At 46.4% G+C, this 21,186-nt stretch overlaps 1 protein-coding gene across 5 annotated transcripts in view; it reads left to right on the plus strand.

The window, feature by feature from the left end:
• Positions 1–623: 623 nt before the first annotated feature.
• Positions 624–21,186, plus strand: part of MOCS1 (molybdenum cofactor synthesis 1) — a 37,761-nt gene continuing 17,198 nt past the window's right edge. For 3 of the 5 annotated variants that reach the window (XM_032862280.1, XM_032862281.1, XM_032862284.1), the window contains exons 1-3: positions 624–756; positions 7,957–8,083; positions 9,460–9,627. In XM_032862280.1, the coding sequence (XP_032718171.1) occupies positions 634–756; positions 7,957–8,083; positions 9,460–9,627 (418 nt within the window). In that variant the 5' untranslated portion in view covers positions 624–633. Of the gene's footprint in view, positions 757–1,028; positions 1,049–7,956; positions 8,084–9,459; positions 9,628–21,186 lie in introns of those variants that run through there. The other 2 variants (XM_032862283.1, XM_032862282.1) reach the window with 2 other exon arrangements.

Consider the following 21,186-nt stretch of genomic DNA (forward strand, 5'->3'; position numbering starts at 1 on the left):
TTCCCACAGCACTTTGTGCTGGTCACACCACCATCTAGGTCCTGGACCAGCGCAGGTGAAGAAGTCCATAAAAAAGACCCAGGATCTTTATCTTTTTTTTTTTTTTTTAATCTTTTCAGTGTTCCAAGACTCATTGTTTATGCACCACACCCAGTGCTCCATGCAATATGTGCCCTCCTTAATACCCACTACCAGTCTCACCCATCCCCCAACACCCTCGCTTCCAAAAGCCTCGGTTTGTTTCTCAAAGCCCAGTCTCTCCTGGTTGGTCCCCCCCTCCAATTTCCCCCAATTCACTTTTCCTTTCCTTCTCCTAATACCCTCCATGTTATTCCTTATACTCCACAATAAGTGAAACCATATGATAATTGACTCTCTCTGCCTGACTCATTTCACTCAGCATAATCTCCTCCAGCTGACTTTGAACTAATGCTCCCCAAGCCCTAGAACGCATACTGGCCAGGGAAGGAGCAGAAGTGGACTACAACTTCCAGAATGCCCCACGGCACAGCGCCCTCGCCGGATTGGCTGCGCGAGCCCCGCCCCCACCCCGCCCCTACCGCGAGGCCCCAGGGCAGCGAGCCCAGGTCTAGCGCGCTTCCGAAGTGGAATTTCCCCCGGCCTGCGGACTTCATGGCGGTGAGGCCCCTGTCCCGGATGCTGCAGCGGGTGCTGAGGTCCGGCCTCCGGAGCTGTAGCTCCGGGGCTCCAGTGACGCAGCACCGCCCCGGGGAGCCCCCCCAAACTGCTGCGGAGGTGAGCCCGCCCACATCCACACCTTCCCCGGGAAAGGGCGACCGGCCATCTGACCCTCATGCCGAGAAGCACCCAGGCGGGGCTGCGAGGGCGGCTTCTGGGAGGGACCCCTCAGAGCTTCTTGGGGGTGGGGAAAGGAGTGGAGGGATGCTCTCTAAGCTGTCCAGTCTCACCTGATACCCAAGGGACGGGCGCTCCTTGGGGTGCTGCTTAACCAACCACCTTCCTGCCCACCCAGCCATGCAACCCCCTTCCAGGTCTGAGTGACTACCGGAGATGGGGGAGCAGGCAGGTAGGACTCTGGGTCCGTTGAGTTGTTAACTGAACCCCTTCGCAACCTTGCCTCACCCACCCTGTTTCTTGAACACTTTCCTCTTTCCTCCACAGTGGAGGCTGTCTGTGTGTGACCGGGTGTTCTTGTGACACCCTGCTTCATAGTGTGACAGTGGTTAAAAATGTCACCTTGGTGCCACCAGTAGTCACTGGTCATGTCTGTAGTTACAGGGCTCTGTGACTTGTCCTTCATACTTTCAGTTTCATCTTCATGTCCCTTAGGAAGGCTCAGCCTCATTCTTGAGCAGAAGGGAGCAGGATCCTCGTCCAGATGAGGAACTCAGTTTTCCTGAAGGTTTGGGATAGGCCCCTTCAAGTGCTTGATAGCGCCCCACAGAATGATTCATGTCATAACAAGTTTTAAGTTTGGTGTTCTTTTGCCCATGTGGTCAGGGAATAATTTGGGGAGAAGCATCTCTTTTTCATTTTGTGAAACCTCTTTTCTAGACCCACCAGGTCATTCTTTTCCCATTTCTTAGCATAAGACTTCACACCCTGGGAATCATCAGATCATATCCCCCCCACACCTCCAGGGGGAGGGCCTTGGCCTAACTTGCTTTCTTGGAGTCTGATCCCTTCTGGATCTTCAGATAATCAGGCCTCATTGCTGGGAAATGAAATTTTTCAGTTTCCTTGAACTGCGAACTTTATTGAGGGGAAAGTTAGGAATGCAGGATTGGTGAGAGAGCTTTAAAGAGCTCAGGGAAAGGGAAGTTTCTTCTTCCTCATGCCCCTAATTTCCTTTAGGAAGGGATTCGTGCCAAGTGACAGATCTTTCTCTCTCTCCCTCTCAATCTCGCTCTCTCTTTTTTTTTTTTTTTTTTTTAAGATTTTACTTATTTGTCAGTTAGAAAGCACAAGCAGGGGGAGCAGCAGGCAGAGGGAGAAGCAAGCTCTCTGCTGAGCAGGGAGCCTGATGCGGGGCTTGATTCCAGGACCCCAAGATCATGACCTGAGCTGAAGGCACAGGCTTAACCAACTGAGCCACCAGGTGTCTCCATACTTGGTCTCTTTTAGTCCTCACAGTAAATCACGTGAGGTCAAGAGTTTGTATTTTCAGGTGAGGGGGCTCACTGAAATTAACTTCCTGGAGTCACAGAGCTGAAAATAATGGAGCAGTAACTCAAACTCTAGCACCTATGCTCCCTACTCTTCCTTTCAGGTAGAGTAGGATGAAAGGCTGCCCCACCCTTTCCTTTACCCTGTAAGGGGAGGTGTAACTAGCAGCTAAGAACACAGATTCTAGAGCAGGATGCCAGCTTGGGAAGCCCAGCCCTACCACTGAGTAGGTATATGAACTTCAGCAAGTCCCTTTGCCTCCCAGTACTTCAGTCTTCTCATCTATAAAATGGGAATACGTGTCTACTTCATAGTCCTAGAGATTGAGAGAGTTAGTATATGTTGATCTATGTACTTAGAACAAAGCTTGACACACATAGGTGCTGTGTTATATACATAGTTGTTGTAATTACTGTCAGTCTTGCCACCATTGACACGCGATGTGTCCCACAAGTCCCCTCCCCCTGGACACTCAGGATAGCCACTCTGTGAACTCTCTGGTTGGTCTAGACCTCCTATGCTCGACATTCCCTGTTAGGGTTATCCTCAGCAGGCAGATTGCTCCTCGAGTGCTGGGTGCTCTCCCGCCTTTCTAGGTATTTCTGCAAGGTGCTGAACATGGTACTCCGCAGGCAGTGGAGTCAGCAGATGTTTTTGGCTGTTTGAAACTCACCGGGTAAGGGGGGCACGTGGAATGGTAGAGCATTGCCCAGGAATTCCCAGGTTTTCACCTTCACTCTGTCTCCAATTTCACTTGGCTCCTGGAGCTGTCACTTTCCCTCTCCAGCCAGAGGGCTGAACCAGCCCATATTTACCATGGGGGAGGGCGCAGAATGTCTTTAAGAAAATCTCCTAAGGTGAGGCAAATCTGGAGATCTTTTTTTTTTTTTAAGTTTATTTATTTATTTATTCGACAGAGATCACAAGTGGGCAGGTCCGGGGAGTGGGGGTGGGGGAGAAGCAGGCTCCCTGCTGAGCAGAGACCCCCCCCAAAGTGGGGCTCGATCCCGGGACCCTGAGATCATGACCTGAGCCCAAGGCAGAGGCTTAACCCACTGAGCCACCCAGACGCCCCAAATCTGGAGATCTCTATGGTCAGCTTATTCACAGAACTTGCCAGTTGGCAAGAGCAGGAGTGGGGCATTGGGAATCCCTGTCCCCACCTCCCGTCCTGCAGGGTACTTTTCCTTCCACCCTGGGGAGTGCTTAGAGAGACAGAGGGAGAAGCCACTGAGTGTTATCTGTTTGTGTTTTGAGGTGGGGGTGTGAGAGGTGTGAGGTGTGGAATGGGAGCCGGCTGTGAGGACAGTGGAAAGTGGGCCTTGGGCTTGGTCCAAGGATGGTTTGAGCGACTTCTACAGGTGGAAAGGGGAGGTGGTGGGGTGTGCGTGAGTTAAGTGGGGAAGTGGGTTGGGGAGACACAACTACCAGCTGTCCTGATTGGGGTGACCCACATAACCTCTGCAGGGCTTACCCCAGCCCAGAAGCATGACACCCCTCTTTCTTCTTCCCAGGATCCATGCGGGCTTTGTTGGGAACACAGGGGTTAGCCTCAGGTCCTGGGCCTGTTGCTTTAGGACGGGCAGGGCAGAGAGAAGGTGGCTTTCTGCAGGACAGAAACACCCAGTATGCAGAGGGTCACAGTGAACAAATATTGGAGAAGGGGTGTTATGAAGGAAGGAAGTAGGTGTAGGAGAAGGTAGGAGGAGACAGTAGGCCTGGCCTGGGACAGTGACGCACAAAGGGAAAGAAGTTCCAATCTAAGTGTGACTAAGTTCCAATCTAAGTGGGAGCCTGAGGTGTAAAGACCCCACACTTAGGGAGGGATGGAGGAAGAGGGGGGATCCAGACCTGGGGCTAGGCACCTTGCTGGGTCTTCTTGTTTAACAGAGATGATTTTCGAGGCACCCAAGTACGTCCTCCCAAATAGCAAGGATCCCAAATCAGAGCCACTGATATCTGAGTTTGGAATGTATTCTTTTTCTCCTGTATAACCTTATTTATGATACTGTAGAACTGTTTGGGGGCTGGCCTTTATCATTCAAACCAAATCCCAGAGTTAGTGACTGTTTGGAGGGCAGCATCCCTCCCTTAACTAACTCCTTTGTACCACCCTTCCCCACCCCAGTCCGCACTGTGCAGGTAGAAAAGACACAGCCAGTAGCAGGTGGCAGGCTGCCTCGTGCCTGGTCATCCGTGGTCCTGGAGGAGCGCAGAATCCACTTGCCCTGTTTGGGGGGTGTGACAGCAGGTCTGAAACCCCAGCCTTGGCCCATCTGCCATTAAGTAGGGCTGGGCCTTGCGGGACTGACTGGGGGAGCCGGCAAGAGCGGGAAAACGAGTCACAGCACACAACTAGTGCTCTTCCACAAATATGTATGTCATAAATAGATGGATATAGATAGGAATTCTGTTCAAAAAACTTACTGAATACCTGCTCTGTGCTACAACTCCTCCAGCCGAGTCTGGGAGAATTGTTTTCCACCCTTTGTGGATGAGGAAACTAAGACTTAAAGAATTTGGGTGATTTGCTCAACAGCTACTTAGTAATAAAGCCGAGCTTGTAATTCAGGTTTACCGACTCCCAGAGCCTGTGCTCTGAACCACAACAACCAGCCCTGGATTAAAATAGTTCCTGATCTGGGTGTCGCTGGGCCAGTGGTTCTCCAAACTGCAGGCCGAAGAGCTGAGACGTGGGGAAAAACAAAAAAAGTCAGGATCCTATCCCAGAGCAATGGAGTCAGAATCTTTGGAGTGAGGCTTTCCGGCCTCAGCACTTCTTAGAAATACTGCTGGCAATTTTGATGTGTAAACCTTTGAGAGCCACTGTCCTAGGCAAAACCATTTTGACAGTAGAGACCACCCCGGAAATAAAGGATGACCCCAGTGTGACTGGTTTTGCACACACCACTTTTCTCTTCTGATTAGTCCACTGACACAGTGACATACCGTGTAGACTCCAGGATTCTGAATCAGGCAGGGGGGCTTCCCACATGGGACAGTGAGGGGTGGGTAAGCAACAGCCTAGTCGAGGCTGGGCTCTGAGGCTATGAGCGGCTTCTGACATGTCCCAGCCCTTCTTGGGTGAGAGGCATCTCTGTCCACCCTGCCCAGTCGTGCCCTCTGGGTCCAGGGCTCCTCTGACTGGTGCTGATACTTTTTTCCTGCAGGAGGTTTAAAGGAAAGGGAAGATGGAAGAATGAAAGTAGGACGTGCAGTGCTGGAGGAGAGAAGAGGCAGGGGTGAGGCTTGTTAACATCGCAGTGAGGAGTTTGCAAGGCTGGCGGGGTGAGAGACTGTGTGTATGCGCGCGCGCCTGTCATTCTGCCAGTACCGAGTCTGATGAATCTAGATAAAGTCACTCCAGGTCTCAGCGGTGAAATCCAGCGTCCTCCCTGCCCCCACCCAGGGCCACAACCAGAGATTCTGATTGGGAGTTCCTCCGCTGCCCGGTACTCCGCTAGCTCCCTGGTTTTTGCTGAGTCATGCTCCTTGGTCCTCTCACTTGCTCCCAATTGGTACACTTTGACTCCTCCCTCACCCAGCCAACAACCCCCAGCATGTTTAGATTGGGGTGAGAGCGACTCCTGAGAGGCAGGGATCCTGAGTGACTGACAGATTCCTAAGTTGCAAAGAACTGTTGAAGGATTGGGGCAACTCTGCTGGATACTCAGACTTCCAGTTATCTGATCTCTTGGGCTGTAGTGGCCAGTGGGGCTCTTGTCTGTCTTGTCCTCTGCCCCACCCCCAAAGGCTACAGGCGGAAAGGCAGTGGGGTGAGTAGGGAGGTAGGAAGAAGCACTGTTAGGATTGTAACAGACAGCAGTTTGGAGAAGTGAGTCCTGCTTGCTTGTAATGGGACTATAAGCACTGTTTCTTGGAGATTAAGGGGGATACTGGTCTTGGGTGAGCAGAGTGAGGTCACTTATGCACCCAGGAAAATCCTGGAAGCAGCCTCATGTATGTTCACTCCTATCCCTTTTATCTCCTGAGTCAGTGGCCCTTGACCCTGGATGTACCTTAGAATCACCTAGACAGACTTAAAATGTGAGTGCTCAGAGATCCAAATTCAGTTGCTTTCCAGTGCAAGTCTTTTCTTAAGCTGCCAGGTGTTTCTGACTTGCAGCCCAGGTGTAGGAAGTCACTGAAGCGAGGCCTAAGGCCTTCTCCTCCCTTAGGTTACAAGATCACTATAATCCTAGGTGTTTACTTGCCAGCTTCCTGACCCCCTTCCCTTCGCTTACCCGAGGCCATAGCTGTGTTCTTATTTTACAACAGGGCAAGTCAGGCCTGGAGAAGTGAGGGAGCTTTCTCAGGATGTCAGGTCACACCTGACCCCGTATCCAGTCCAGAGCCCTGTCCGAAGACCTCATGAGCGACCTCATGATCGACCTCATGATTTCTTTGTTATAAAGATTCTAAAGAAAGGACTTCTCCCCCACACTGCACCATACTGTGTTCCTTCCTGGATTCGCCTTTTGCAGTTAGAGGGAGGAATTTAGATCTTGAACTCAGAAGACCTGGATTTGAATTCTGGTTCTGCCAGTGGTATTCTTGAACCCCATCCAAGCTTTAGTTATGGTAATCCCTTATGGGGCAGGTGTGGGAATGGAACAGAGGACATTCTTTTTGTTTTCTTTTCTTCTCTTTTCTTTTCCTTTCTTTAAAAAAAAAAAAAAAAAACCCATTCTTTGGAAACTTGAAGGTGTTTTGTAAACGTTGCTTCTGTGGAGCAATTACCTCATCAGCATCTGTTGTGACTGAGGGTTGTAGCTCAGGGCAGGAGCTCAGACTAGATCAGACTTGGGGAAATGCTGAGGTTGGCCATCTCCTTTCTCTCCCTCTGGGAGGAGTTTGGGTGGGCCTTGCAGGGAGGCTCCAGGATTCTCCTCCCTCTGAGCCCCCAGACAGTGGGTGCTTAATCCTTCCCTCCAGCAATGGGTGAGGTGAAGGATGAAGCCTAGAAATGATCTTTGCAGGGGATTAGTGGGCAGTCATCTCAGCCCCTCCCTTCTACCTTTCGAGAGGCTGGCAGCCTCGTTCCTTCTGCAGGCTTCCCTGGTTGTGCTGTCCTTGCCCCAAAAGCCTTCTGCATGAGGGGAGCCTCCCCCCAGCTTGGTGTGGTCCTCAGCTGCTCCCAGTGGCTTATTGGGTCCTCTTGGGCAGTGCTGAGGCCCCAGGGAGCCCAGTGGACAGGGGAGTAGTTACAGGGAGTCAGCTTGTGTGACACTCACTGCCCCAGAGTTAGTGAGTTGGCTTTGAGCTCCTTCCGTCTCCTGTCATAAAGGGAGGTAATGGGAGGTCTGGGTTGGAGAAGTGGCTCACTGTGTCCCAGGTAGCCACCATCCTGCTCAGTTGTCTGCTTCCTCTCTCCTCCTTTCTGGACATGCTTGCCAGCTGGCATCGTTGCTAGGTGCTGAGTGGCATGTTCTCTCCCACTGGCCCATTCAAGAAATACTGGAGATGCTTGTTCCTGGACAGGTTTCCTTTGAAGGAAGGGGGCTGGGCAGTAGGATGGCAATAGGGAGAGAAAGGGGTTGGGGGTAGGGTGCGGGCAGCTGTGTTTCTATAGAGGTCCTGCTCCCTGGGGCTGAGCTGGGGCCTTGGGGACAGGTCCTAACCTTTAGGCCTGTTCCCCAGTCTGTGAATGAGAGGGAGAATCTCAGCTCCCCTAGGACTGTGGAGATGAGGGTGGGGGAAGGGATGCCTGATAGGAGGGGGCTTATGTCCTGGAGGTGGTGGGCTCTCCATGCCCATTTCTGCCACTCAGGGCCCAGAGGCCCACGTTTCCTCTGCCTGACATTGCAGGAGTTGTCCAGGAGGAGACAGTTCCTGCGGGAGCATGGGGCCCCCTTCTCTGCCTTCCTCACTGACAGCTTTGGCCGGCAACACAGCTACCTGCGGATCTCCCTCACCGAGAAGTGCAACCTCAGATGTGAGTCCCATTTCTGGGCCCCAGTCTCCTTGCTGAGGCAGCTTCTGAAATCTCCCCACACCCAAGAAGCCTCCTCAGCCTTCCCCATTCCCTTCCCAGCGTCTCCTCCCACCCTTCTTCCCTGCTTGCCAGGTGGGGTTGTGGGTCAAGATAAGGGTCAAGATTGACTTTTAGGATCCTGGGAGCTGGGTTCTACTTGGAACTAGATTTGAAAACAGAACTGCAATGGAGATTGGTCCTAAATCTCAGTCTTCAGGGCTCTTCCTTCTTCCCTCCTGTTTCCCATGGTTCCCAGCTTTTAGGATGTGGCCAGGGGCAGGAGTGAGGGTGCTGGACACCGCCAACACATGAGGTACACAACAGTGCCAGTGGCCGGAACTGCCATCCACTGAGACACCCAGGCCTGTGACAGAAGTTGCTATGGCCCAGGATTATACACAGAGTATTCATTTTGTAATCATTTATGGAGTGCTTTGGAGGTGTAGCTGCTGCTGGAGGGACTTCCAAAGTTTCTGTCTCCCTCTCTCCTGCTTTCCATGGTTGCTGCCAATAAGAAATGCGTTTACTTCATGGCCCAATAAAGACATGCACGTATATAGTAAACGTTTAGCCAAACAATACTCACTGTATGCAGTTCTGATGTTCTTTAACTATTCTATCTTTAAAGACCAATTCTGGACCCTTTACTAATTTGACTAAATAACCCTATACTAGATCTTGACCCAATCCTTGATAAACTCCCATGGGAGCTGATGGGAGGGGATGGTGCCCCCTTAACCTGCCAGAGCTCCCCTCATTTGCCCCATTCTGCCTCCCCTGAGCAAGTAGTACCTCAGTTTTCCCAACCTGTGAAATGGGACTAATAACCTGAAATAGTCTGGACATGAGGGCACTTGTCACTACAGAGGAGTGTGACTTTTCACGGGTCAGAGAGTACCTCCCAGCCTTATGACCCAAACACATAGGGGTCACTATTTGCCGCACCGGATTAAATGAAAGAGGGTGACCAGTGCCAGAAGGAATGGGCTGAGGGCCAGGCAGACCCTGCTTAGCCAGCCCCCACACTGAGGGAATCAGTGTTTTGACATCCCCCACATCAGGCCGGGTTCTGCTCTCTGCCTGATTCATCCTCTTTAACCTGTTCCTTCAGCCTCCCCTCTGAGGGAGGAGGCGGTGTTCATGTGTCACAGGTGAGAAAGGCAAGGCCTGGTGAGTCTGTAGCATTTGTACCCACTCAGATTTGGTGAGCTCGTTCCTCACCATCCAGGTGGGGTTCAGGAGAGACTTCTGTCCTGGTAGGGAAGTGGGGGTCTGGAGGCACCGTGGGCCCCAGTGCTATGGTCATGGCTTACCTCCGCATCCCCTCCCTTCCTCAGGTCAGTACTGCATGCCTGAGGAGGGCGTCCCACTGACCCCCAAGGCTGACCTGTTGACCACAGAGGAGATCCTCACCCTCGCACGGCTCTTTGTGAAGGAAGGTATAGACAAGATCCGGCTTACGGGGGGAGAGCCGCTCATCCGGCCAGATGTGGTGGACATAGTGGGTAAGTTTGACAAAAACCGTGGCCACTTCTCCCAGTTCCCACTGTATCCAGCGTTCATATCAGCGGCTGACATCCGTTCAGAACATAATGCTCACTTGGCCCTACTGCCCTCTGAGACTGTCATTATTCCCATCTTGTTAGGAAATGAGGCCCACAAGTTCAGTGACTTGCTCAAGGTCGCAGAGCTGTTAAGTGCCAGAGCCAGTGGTTTGCCCTCGAATTTAGGCTAAAGTCCTTACCGGGGCCTTGAGGACCATGTGGTCTGGCTCTTGCTGACCTCTGAGACCTCTCGCCTGCCCTTCTGCCTCTGTCCCGCCCCTCTGTGCACACCCCCACACCTTTGGACTCACTCTTCCTCTTGCTGGGAGCACAGGGCACACTGCCTGCCTCGTTCAAGTCTCTGCACACATGTCCTTTCCCTAAGGAGGCCTCCTTGACCACTCTCTCCAAAGTACATCCCCACATCCACACCCCAGCCACTCTCTATCCCAGACGTTGGCAGGCTAGAGCCCACGGGCCTAATCTGGGGCACCACCTGGTTTTGTATGGCCTGCAGGTTAAGAATGGTTTTTATATCGCTAAAGGATTAAAAATCAATCAAAAGAAAATAGCATTTTGTGACACAGGAAAGTTATATGAAATCAGAAATTCACTGTTTGCTAATAAAGTTTTATTGGAACGTAGCTGCGCCCACTCATTTACGTATTTCCCAGGGCTGCTTTTGCAGAGCTGAACAGTTGCCACAAAGACCATGTGGCCAGCAAAGGCAAAGTAGTTACTGTCTGGCCTTTTGCAGAAAAAGTGTGGCTGCCGCTACTCTATCCCCTTGTTCTTCCTTATTTTTTCTTCATAGCATTTGTCTCATCTGTGGTTACGTTACTTGGTTCTATGTTTATGTTTCCTTTGTCCTGTCTCTCCCTCCCGGCATGAAAGTTCTGGGAGCTGAGGCAGCTTTGGTTCCCAGCCATGTTCCCAGCATGTGGGCACATGCCTGACACCTAGCTGGTGCTCACTGAGACTTGTTGGTTTGGTGTGTGATCTCTCAAGTAGAACATTCCTGAGTGCGATTGTCGGCTGTGCCTCTTACTAGCAGCATACCTGTGGGCAAGTTTTTTTTTCTTTTTAAGATTTTTAGTTCTTTATTTACTTGAGAGAGAGAAAAAGAGAAAGCATGAGCCCAAGCAGGAGCGGAGGCAGGAATGGCACAGGGAGAGGGAGAAGCAAACTCCCCGCTGAGCAGGGAGCCTGCAGGGGGCTCCATCCCAGGACCCTGAGATCAGGACCTGAGCTGAAGGTAGACGCTTAACTGACTGAGACACCCAGGGGCCCCTGCACAACTTTTTAAAAATCCATTCTAAGTCCCCAGGCAGAGATAAAGTTTACCTGAGCAGGAAATGAGCAGAAACGCTTGGCACATGGCAAAGTGCTCTGTAAGGGGTTACCCCGGAAGGCCTCTTGCCATGCCTTGCTTCTGAGCCCCAAGGTCAGGCAGGAAGAGACCTTAAGCTTCTATAGTTGTAGATGATGAAATCAAAGGAAAATAAGGCTCCCAGTTCTCAGATCCAAGCCCCCACCCCTGCTGCCCTGGGTGGGATCTCCCAGGCCTCCGGTCTCTGCCTCATTTGCCAGTTCAGTGAACGTTCTCTGGATGCTTCTTGCATTCTGTACTGTGCTGGAGGCACAGAGGTGAATGAGCTGCAGACGATTGACGATCCACAGCCCGTTGGTGGAAACGGCCACCAGAGCCGCTGTCTGATAAGGACAGAACATGAGGGACCCAGGTGCCCTGCAAGCCTAGAGGAGGTACCCCTGACAGTCTTTTCTTCCCTCCTTCCCCATGGCCAGCTGACTCCAGCTGCCATTGGTTACGTGACCTGGGATCCTGCCGTCATTCCTGTGCTGGAGGAGCTGGCCCAAGGGAGCTGACCCCCTGTTCCAGATGGCCCCTCAGAGCTGAAAACAGCCTGGGTTCCAGGAAAGAGCTGAACCTGCTGAGGCCGGCTGACTGCCAGGCCCCGCCTCCTGATTCAGGCTGCATCATCTGCCCTCTGGCATGGGTCCCTTCTTAAACCCCTGCGTTCCATCCCAGGGCCTGTGGGAGAGCAGAGCGGGTGGGGATCACCACTGGTCAGAGGGAGGATTGAGTACAGACACGAGGACACAGGCCTTTCCATAGTAGCCACTGACCTGCAGAGTGGCAGGAATAGAAGCCAGGAAAGTTGGCAGCCCCGTTCCCACTCTGCCATTGCCCAGCCAGGGGAACTTGTGCAGATTCCTTCCCCACTCTGAACCTCGGTGTCCTCATCTGTTCAGTGGCCCCTTCAAGGGCCTTCGTGCTGTGCTGGCCCATGGTTTATGGGTCCTGGCTGACCAATAAGAGTTGATAGGCATGTAGATGTTAGGTAGGATAAGGCCCCGACTGCAGTGACCTCCAAGGGGGATTTATCTCCCACCTCCAAGAGTGCTGGTTAAAGGGGAAAGACAGGCCTCCCGTTCCTCCCAGTGCTGCAAAAGATGACAGCTGCTAGGCCGAGGACCACTGTGGTGCTGAGCTTGCTAATATCTGGACAACTCTGAGTCTAGATCCTTTGGTCTTCCCCAGAGACAGTTCCTCAGAGCAAAGCTGCCCTAAAGGGCAGGGCAGGTAGGTGCCAGTGGGGAAGCAGGGCTGAGGGGAGGGGAGGGACTAGCCCTCCAAGCTGGGATGCTCACCAATCCTTGTCCCCACCCTCTCAGGTGGGAGTAGCGAAGGACCCCACCCTGGGGAGCAGAGCAAAAGCATTGCATGTTTGGGGGAGCCTGCTGTCTTGATCACTTCGGATCCCTGCCCGAACCCTGGTGCTGCAGAATCCCCGAGTGGAAGACCGCCCAGCCCACTCCGGGTCCCTATCTGCCATCACCGTGATCCCCCTGGGCCAACCCAAACTCCCTAGCACTCCTCCCTGCCAGCTTGTGTGTGCAGGAGTTCCTCTACCCCTTCTTTTGCAGCGGACCTGTCTGGAGCAGGACAGGCCACCAGAAATCTTCTGGCTGGTGGCATTGCTTGCTCTCAATGCTGTGCGACGGGGTGACTGGTGCTCACACGCAGCTTTGGGCACTTGGTGTGTGGCTGCGGCGGGATTGTAACTGAGTGGATGTAACTCATTACATTTTAATTAGTTGAAATTGCCGCACGTGGCCAATGGCCGTCCTGTTGGACAGTGAAGTTGTGGCATTTTTGCATTTATCATTCCATATCTCGTTTTTAAAAATGTTTTTGGACTTGATGAGGATCCTACCCTGTGTCTTTCAGGGCTTCCCCTTTCCATCCAACCAAACTTTGCTGAGTTTTGCAAACTTTCCTGAGCTGCAGTCTGCTTATGTGCAGCTAGCACCCTTTATCCTGCCGGGGAGCGTCTGGGCTGTCCCCAGTGTTTTGATGTTTCAAGCAGCACTGTTTGGAACATTTTCATTCTGGCTCACGTGTCCCGTAGTGCACTTCCTGTGGGAGGGGAACTGTTGCCTGGTAGGATGGGTGAATGTTTAACTTTGGAAAACAATTTGGTGTTATCTTACAAAGAGTTCCTTCCAGCTTCCTCTGACCCAAGTCCTCCTCTGCGCTCAGCATTCTTATTCTGGATTTTTGCCAGTTAAACAAGGATGAAATGGTATTTTATTTGGTCTTAATTTTTATTTCCCTATTTAAGAATGAGGTCAAGCATCTCTCAACATGTATATCAGCTCCAAATATCTTTTTTCTTTCCTGTGTAATACCACCTTGTGTCTTCTGCCCCTGTTTCTCCTTTCTGTTTTTCTTTGTTTTTTTTTTTTTTTTTATATTGGTGTGGTAAAAGTTCTTATGTTACAAATGTCTCTTCCCAGTTCGACAAAATAAGCAACACTTTGTATAAGAATTCTTTTCGTCAAAAGTGGTTGTTCAGTGGCTCCCTTTTGTCCTTTATAGTTAATGCTTTTTATGTCTTTTTAAGGAAACACCTCACCCAAGGTCAGAACAGCTCCCTCTGTTTCCACTAAAACAGTTAAAATTTTGCCTTTTGAGCCTGGTGGTGGGTATTAAGGAGGGCACGTATTGCATGGAGCACTGAGTGTGGTGCTTAAACAATGAATCTTGGAACACTGAAAAAAAAATTTTAATCAAATAAATAAATAAATAAATAAAATTTTGCTTTTTGCTTATCGAAGTCCTCAGTTCATCTGTGGCCAGTTTTTGGTAGTCCAATTTCATTTTTTTTCCCCATGTGATAGTCTCATTTTCTCTGCATTCTGCACCTTCTTACTGAAGCCTCTGGCTCCTCGGTAAATCTGCCCTATGTGCATTTATGTGTTGGGTGCTGTTCTGTTGGTTGGCTCGTCTGTCTCCATGCCAGTATCACACAGCCTCGATCACTGTAGCTTCACAGTAAGGCCACTATCTGCTCAAACAAATTCTTTTTATTCTTTAGCAGTGTTTTAGCTATGATTTGTCCATGGACATTTTAGAATCAGCTTAGCACGTTCCATGGAAAATTCTGTTTGGATTCTTTTTTTCTTTTTTTTTATTGTGTTAAAATACACATAGCATAAATACACATAGCATATAATGTACCAACTTAACATTTTTCTTTTTCCTTTGGAGAGGAAAAGCACACCCACGTGTGTTGACATGCACACGTTGAGTAGGCAGGGTGGGGCCAAGGGAGATGGAGAGAGAATCTTAAGCAGGCTCCACATCCAGAGCGGGAGGCCTGATGTGGGGTTCGATCTCACGACCCTGAGATCCTGACCTGAGCTGAAATCAAGAGTCGGACGCTTAACCAACTGAGCCCCTCAGGCGCCCCTATTTTAACCATTTTTAAGCAAACAGTTCAGTGGTACCTAGTACATCATACTGTTGTGCACCATTCCACCATCAATACCCGTAACTTTTCATCTTGTAAATCTGAAACTCTGTAACTATTAAAAAATAGTTTCCCATTATTTCCCTAGCCCCTGGCAAACACCATTATGTTTTGTCTTTATGAGTTGAGCTACCCTAAGAATTTCATGTTAAGTGGAATCATGCAGGATTTGTCTTTTTGTCTCTGACTTATTTCATTTAGAATAGTGTCCTCAAGGTTCATTCATGTTATAGCATATTGCAGCATTTCTTTTTAAAGCTGAATAATATTTATGTATATACCATTTTTTTTTACATGAACGTAGTTTTATGCATTAAAATCAACTAACTGACAAATGAAGTTCAAGTGACATTCTATGTTTTCAGTTTTTAAACATTTTTAACAATCACTAGGTTTAACAAATCTAGAACCCCAAATTGTCTACAAACACTGTAGGTCCAATTAGCTTATTTTCAGAAGCATCTTTTCAATAAAGACAATCTGCTAATTATACTATGTTTTGATAATCCAATCATTGGTCAATTTGGGTTGCTTCCACCATAATGCTGCTATGAACAGGGGTGTAGAAATCTCTTCGAAATTCTGCTTTCAGAAAGATTGTGGAAGTGGATTTCCTGGGTCAGATGGTAATTCTATTTTTAATTTTTGGGGGAATACCCATACTATTTTCCACAGCAGCTGTACCATTTTACATTCCCACCAACGATGCACAAGGTTCTACTTTCCTCACATCCTCACTAACACTTGTTTTTTTCTGTTTTTCTGTTTTTGTTTTGTTTTATTTTGTTTTTTGATAGTAGGGTGTGGAGTGGTATTTCACTGTAATTTCAATTTGCATTTCCCTGATAACTAGTAATGTTGAGCATCTTTTTATATGCTTATTGGCCATTCTTATATCGTCTTTGGAGAAATGTCTATACAAATCCTTTACCCATTTTTGAATTGGGTTGTTTGGTTGTTGCTGAATTTTAGAAATTCTCTTATATTCTGGATATTAACCCTTTATCAGATATATGATTTAGAAATATTTTCTCCTATTCTGTGGCTGCTCTGTAGATAGTGTCTTTTGATGTACAAATTTTTGAATATTCCTGAAGTCCAATTTGTCTGTTTTGTTGTTGCCTTTGCCTTTGGTGTCACATCCAAGAAACCAGTACCAAATCTAGTGTCACAGCTTTTATACTACGATTTCTTTCAAGAGTTTTATTGTTTGAGGACTCATATTTCAGTCCTTGAACTATTTCAAGTTAATTTTGAATAAGATGTTTGGTAAGGGTCCAACTTCATTCTTTGGCACATAAGTATCCAATTTTCCTAGCACCATTTGTTGAAACACTGTTCTTCCCATTTCCTTTTTTTTTTTTTTAAGATTTTATTTATTTTTTATTAGACAGAGATCACAAGTAGGCAGAGAGGCAGGCAGAGAGAGAGGAAGGGAAGCAGGCTCCCCACTGAGCAGAGAGCCCGATGCAGGGCTTGATCCTAGGACCCCAGGATCATGACCTGAGCTAAAGGCAGAGGCTTTAACCCACTGAGCTACCCAGGCGCCCCTTCCCATTCCATTTGAATGGTCTAGGTACCCTTAAAATCATTTGACCATACATTCAGGGGTTTATTTCTGGACTGTATTTCATCAGTGTGTATACCTATGCCAGTTGGACCCTGTTTTGATTACTGTAGCTTCATGATAGGTTTTGAAACCAGGGAAGTGTGAGTCTTCCATTTGTTCTTCCTTTTCAAGATTGTTTTGGCTATTTGGACTTTCTTGAGATTCCATATGAATTTTAGGGTGGTTTTTTCTATTTCCATAAAAAATGCCATTGACTTTTGGTAGATATCGCAATGAATCCTTAGGTTTTTTAAGGGAGTATTGTCAAGTTTACAATATTAAGTCTTCCAATCCATCATGCATGTCCATTTAACTTTCATTTCTCTTGGCAATGTTTTGTAGTTGTCATTGTAGGAACCTTTCACCTCTTTGGTTAAGTTAATTCCTAAGTCTTTTATTCTTTTGGTTATTGTAAATGGAATTATTTTTGTAGTTTTTTTTTTTTAAGAGGGTTCATTGCTTATGTATCTGTTGGGATTTTAATTCCATTAAACCCATATATCAAATTGTTGAGAATTGGCATCTTTTTTGTTCATACCCCCACCTTCTCACAGCCATCTACTTCCTTTGCCCTTCTCTTTGCTCTAGGTGGCTGACACTTGGGGTCACCCACGGTGACCTTGCCTATTGGCTTTCTGATGCATTTAAGTTTCTGGTCTGGTTTTTGACAGTAGCTGAATTCTCTCCAGAACTAAAACTCCCACAGGGCATCCTTGCCTCCAAGGTGACTTAGTTGGATTCCTAAATTAATTTTTCCTCCATGTGCCTTTGGCCCTAGGTATGGTAATGGATCCCCAATGTTGCTAGTTTGAGTGCTATGCTATTCATTGTTGGAGCTTTTAGTTCTGTCCATACCGGGACAAGTAGTTCTTTCATTAATTTCTTCATTTTAACCATCGGGATTAATCCTGTTTTATGCTAGGATCCTGATGGATAGTGTCTTTTTTTAAAATTACATTTTCTAATTGTTTTTGATATATTATAGCATTGATAGGAAACTTAGGAAAATATGTTTAGATTCTTCGGAGTTTTCTATACTAACAACTATATCATGTGCAACTAAGGGAATTTTTTCCCCTTATCCGTCGCTTTTAATTTCCTTTTCTTGTCCTGTTGCAATATCTAAAATCTCAAGTGTAATTTTCAATAGTAGTAGTAATAAAAGAATGTTCCTAACATTTCCCCATTTAGAATATTTCTTATTTTTTTCACCAGCAACTTTAATCAAATAATGAAGTTCCCTTCCTAGTTTAAGTTTTTTTAAGATTATACTTTTTTATGTATGTTAGGATGAGCTATGATTTTTTTTCCCCTATTACTCTGAATGACATTATGGCTTATCTTATATTACTCCTGTAGTACACCCAACCTGGATCTTATATTACTCCTGTAGTACACCCAACCTGGTCATGGTAAACTGTGCTTTTATCTACTATTAAGTTTGGTTTATTGATACTTTAAATTTTTGCATCTGTATCCATGAGTGAAATGGGCATGTAATTTGCCTTCCTCATGCCAGCTTTAACTGATTGTGAAATTAGGTTTCAAAAAATGAGTTGAGTAGTAGTATTAGTCCATTCAGGCTGCTTTGACAAAATATAGATTAGGTTGCTTATAAACATCAAACATTTATTTCTCATAGTTCTGGAGGCTGGAAATCCAAGATCAGGGTGCCAGTATGGTCAGGTGAGAGCTCTCATCTGGGTCAGAGTTACCATTGTATTGGTCACATGGCAGAAGGAGGTCTGTGGTATCTCTTATTAGAGCACTAATCCTTCCACCTTCAAGACCTAATCACCTCCCAGAGGCCCCACCTTCTAACACCATCACACTGAGCATTAGGATTCAACATGTGAATTTGGGGGAGAGGGTGGTGAGCAGGAGACAAACATCATAGCACAGAGTATTCCCCCCAGTTCTTTCATCCTCAAGAGTTTGTGTTATTCTGAGAATCACTTCTTTGAAAATTTGATCTCACCTGTAAAATTGTGCCTGGTATATTCTTTGCAGGGAGATTTTTAACTGATGCTTTAATTCCTTTAATAGTTATTGCATTAGGCAAATTCTTGACTTCTTTTAGAGTCAGTTTTGGTAGTTCTGTGTTTTTTGTTTTTTGTGTTTTTTTAGACATTTGTCATTATTTCTGATTTCTAATTTATTGGTATGAAATTACTGATAGTATTTTCTTATTTTTTAATCTGTTTTACTCGCAGTTTGGGATTTGTTAATATTACTATGTTTTATTTGTACCTTATCTCTTTCCTGTTTCTTTAGTTTGTTTCTTAATAAATCTCACCAGAGGTTTGTCTATTGTGCTAGTCTTCAACAAACCAACTTCTGGATTTGTTGAATCTTATTGTATATTTGTATACTGTTTTATTACTTCTGCCTTCCATCCTGGTGTAGCCTATTGCTTTATAACATTTAGTTATAAGTATTTAATTTTAATTCTGATTTGTTCTTTGATCTATGACGTTTATGTACTGTTTTTAATTTCTAAATATATAAGGATTTTTCATTTATATTTTATTAAGTTATAATTTAATTGTGTAGTAGTCAGATATCTATGTGATAATTATTCTTTAAAATTTATCGAGACTTTCTTTATGACCTAGTATATTGGCAGATTTTATAAATGTTCTGTGTGTGCTTGCAGAGAATGGTTATTTAATTATTGGATGGAGACATCTCTATTTGTTCTTTGGAGCCAGCTTGTTAATTTTATTGTTCAAATCTTTGGTTATCTCCATTTGCTGGCTTTCTACCTGTTTGGCCTGCCAATAATAAATAAGTGGGTAGATTTGTTAATTTCTCCCAGAGGTCCCATTTCTTTTTATTTTATATATAATAGAGATGATTTTATTAGGTTCCTATGTGATTAGAATTGTTATGTCTTCTTCATGAATTCGATCTTTTATCACTATGCAGTAGCTCTCTCTATAATGATATTTTGGATCTTTAAGCTCTGTGTATTTTATTTTACTAAAGTTGTGTCAGCTTGCTTTTGGCTTTAGTAAGACCCTTGTATCTGGTTTCACTTTTTATTTTAAGCCTTTTTATGTTCTTATGCTTTCGATCTGTCTATAGTAACAGCCCATAGCTATTACTTGCATTTCTTTTACCAAATTTGACAATCTCTGGCTTAACTAATGAGTTGATTCTAGGTAACTGTATTGTAACTATTTGACATATTTAGACTTGTTTCTATAATCTTTTATCTGTCATACTTTTTCTATGTTTCTTTTTCTTCTCTTTTGGCTTTTAACTAAATGATCCCTCCTTTTTCTTCCTAACAAGGCAAGTACTTTAGCACACTCTCAGGCCCTTATTTTTGTTACCCCTCACCGCACCCTTACTGTTGATATTTTCTAGAATTTTATCTCTATGTTATTAGGACTAGGTTGCCCATCTGTGTGTGTCTCTCTTTCTTTTTAATTTAAAATATTTTTTTGAAGATTTTATTTTTTTATTTTTGAGAGAGAGCAAGCACAAGTTGGGGGAAGGGGCAGAGGGAGAGTAGAGTCCCTGCTGAAGCAGGGAGCCCCATTGTGGAATTTGACCAGGACCCTGGGATCATGACCTGAGCTGAAGGCAGACACTTAATTGACTGAACCACCCAGGCACTCCCTCTTTAACAACGTTTTTTTAGCAATTTTATTTATTTGAGAGAGAGAGAGAGCACACACAAAGTGGGAAGAATAGAGGGAGAGGGACAAGTTGACTCCATGCTGAGCATGGAGCCTGATGTGGGGCTTGATCCTATGAACCTGAGTTCATGGCCTGAGCTGAAATCAAGAGTTAGATCCTGAAAGGACTGAGCCACCCGGGTGCCCCGCTCAGTGGTTGCTGATACTCCCAGCGCATGGGGAAGTTATGTAATACTATTTAGTAAAATCCTCCCACTGCTTCCTGACTGTGTTGTGGTTTGCCTGTTTCTCTTTTTCCCCTAATGCACAGTTCCTAGGATATGGGAGGGTGTGGCTTGTGCCAGCCATAGCTGGAACCCCAGTGTCCTGGCTCCCCCCTAATATTCTTGACTTCCCAGTTCCCTCACAAGGTCTCACACTGGTCTATCCCAGCAGTTACTACTCTGCTGTCTCAGGCCTGGCCACCCTAATGAAGAGCTGATTTCCCCTGTGGGAGGTCTGAGCAGGATCCCTTTCCTTCGGCTTTTCTTAAAAAAAAAAAAAAAGTCTTTTTGTTTGTTTGTTTTTTAAGGAATTACTAAGATATTTGCTCACCCTGTATTCTTATAATTCCTGCAGCATCCTACTGAATTGGTTTCTCATCTTATTTGTGTATCTAATGGTGAATCTAATTTTGGTGGTGAATCTAATTAAATCTGGCAGGTAGTTTTTATAATGTTTTAGAGTAGTAGTTTTATAATGTTATTTGAATGCATATAAAATTTTATGTTCAAGTTTCATTCCTTTGTTCTGTTAAGAATGTCACTACATTGTCTCCTGATGGCCAGTATTGCGGTTGAGAAAAGTCTGATGTTGGTTTGATTCTTGCTCCTGGTAGATGCTATGTTCTTTCTCTCTGGAGGTTATTAGACTGTTTCCTTTGTATCTGATTTTCTTAAATTTTGCAATAATATCCCTAGCATAGGCTTTTCCTTATTTGTCCTGTTGACATTCAATGAAATTGTTCCTTCAGTACTAAGCCATGTCTTTTAAATTTGGGGAAATTCTCACCATTATTTCTTTAGATAGTTCCTCCTTGCCAGCTTAATTTTTTTTCCTTGGGACCTCTGTTATTTGGAAGTTGCCCCTTCTACTTAGAGCCGCCACCATTTTTAAATTATATTTTGATTTCTTATTCTCTTCCTCTGTTTCGTTTTTTCAAAGATTTTATTTATTTATTTTATTTGAGAGACAGCAAGCAGGCAGGGCTGGAGGCAGAGGGAGAAGGAGAGAATATCAAGCAGACTCTGCCTTGAGTGCAGGGCCCGACTCAGGGCTCAATCTCACCACCCTGAGATCATGACCTGAGTGGAAACCAAGAGTCAGGCGCTTAACCCACTGAGCTAGCTAGGCACCCCTCTCTTCCTCCTTTTCCTGGGAGAGCCCT

This window comes from Lontra canadensis, unplaced genomic scaffold, assembly GCF_010015895.1.
Source record: "Lontra canadensis isolate GAN:19392208 unplaced genomic scaffold, GSC_riverotter_1.0 scaffold23, whole genome shotgun sequence".
Lineage (NCBI taxonomy): Eukaryota > Metazoa > Chordata > Mammalia > Carnivora > Mustelidae > Lontra > Lontra canadensis.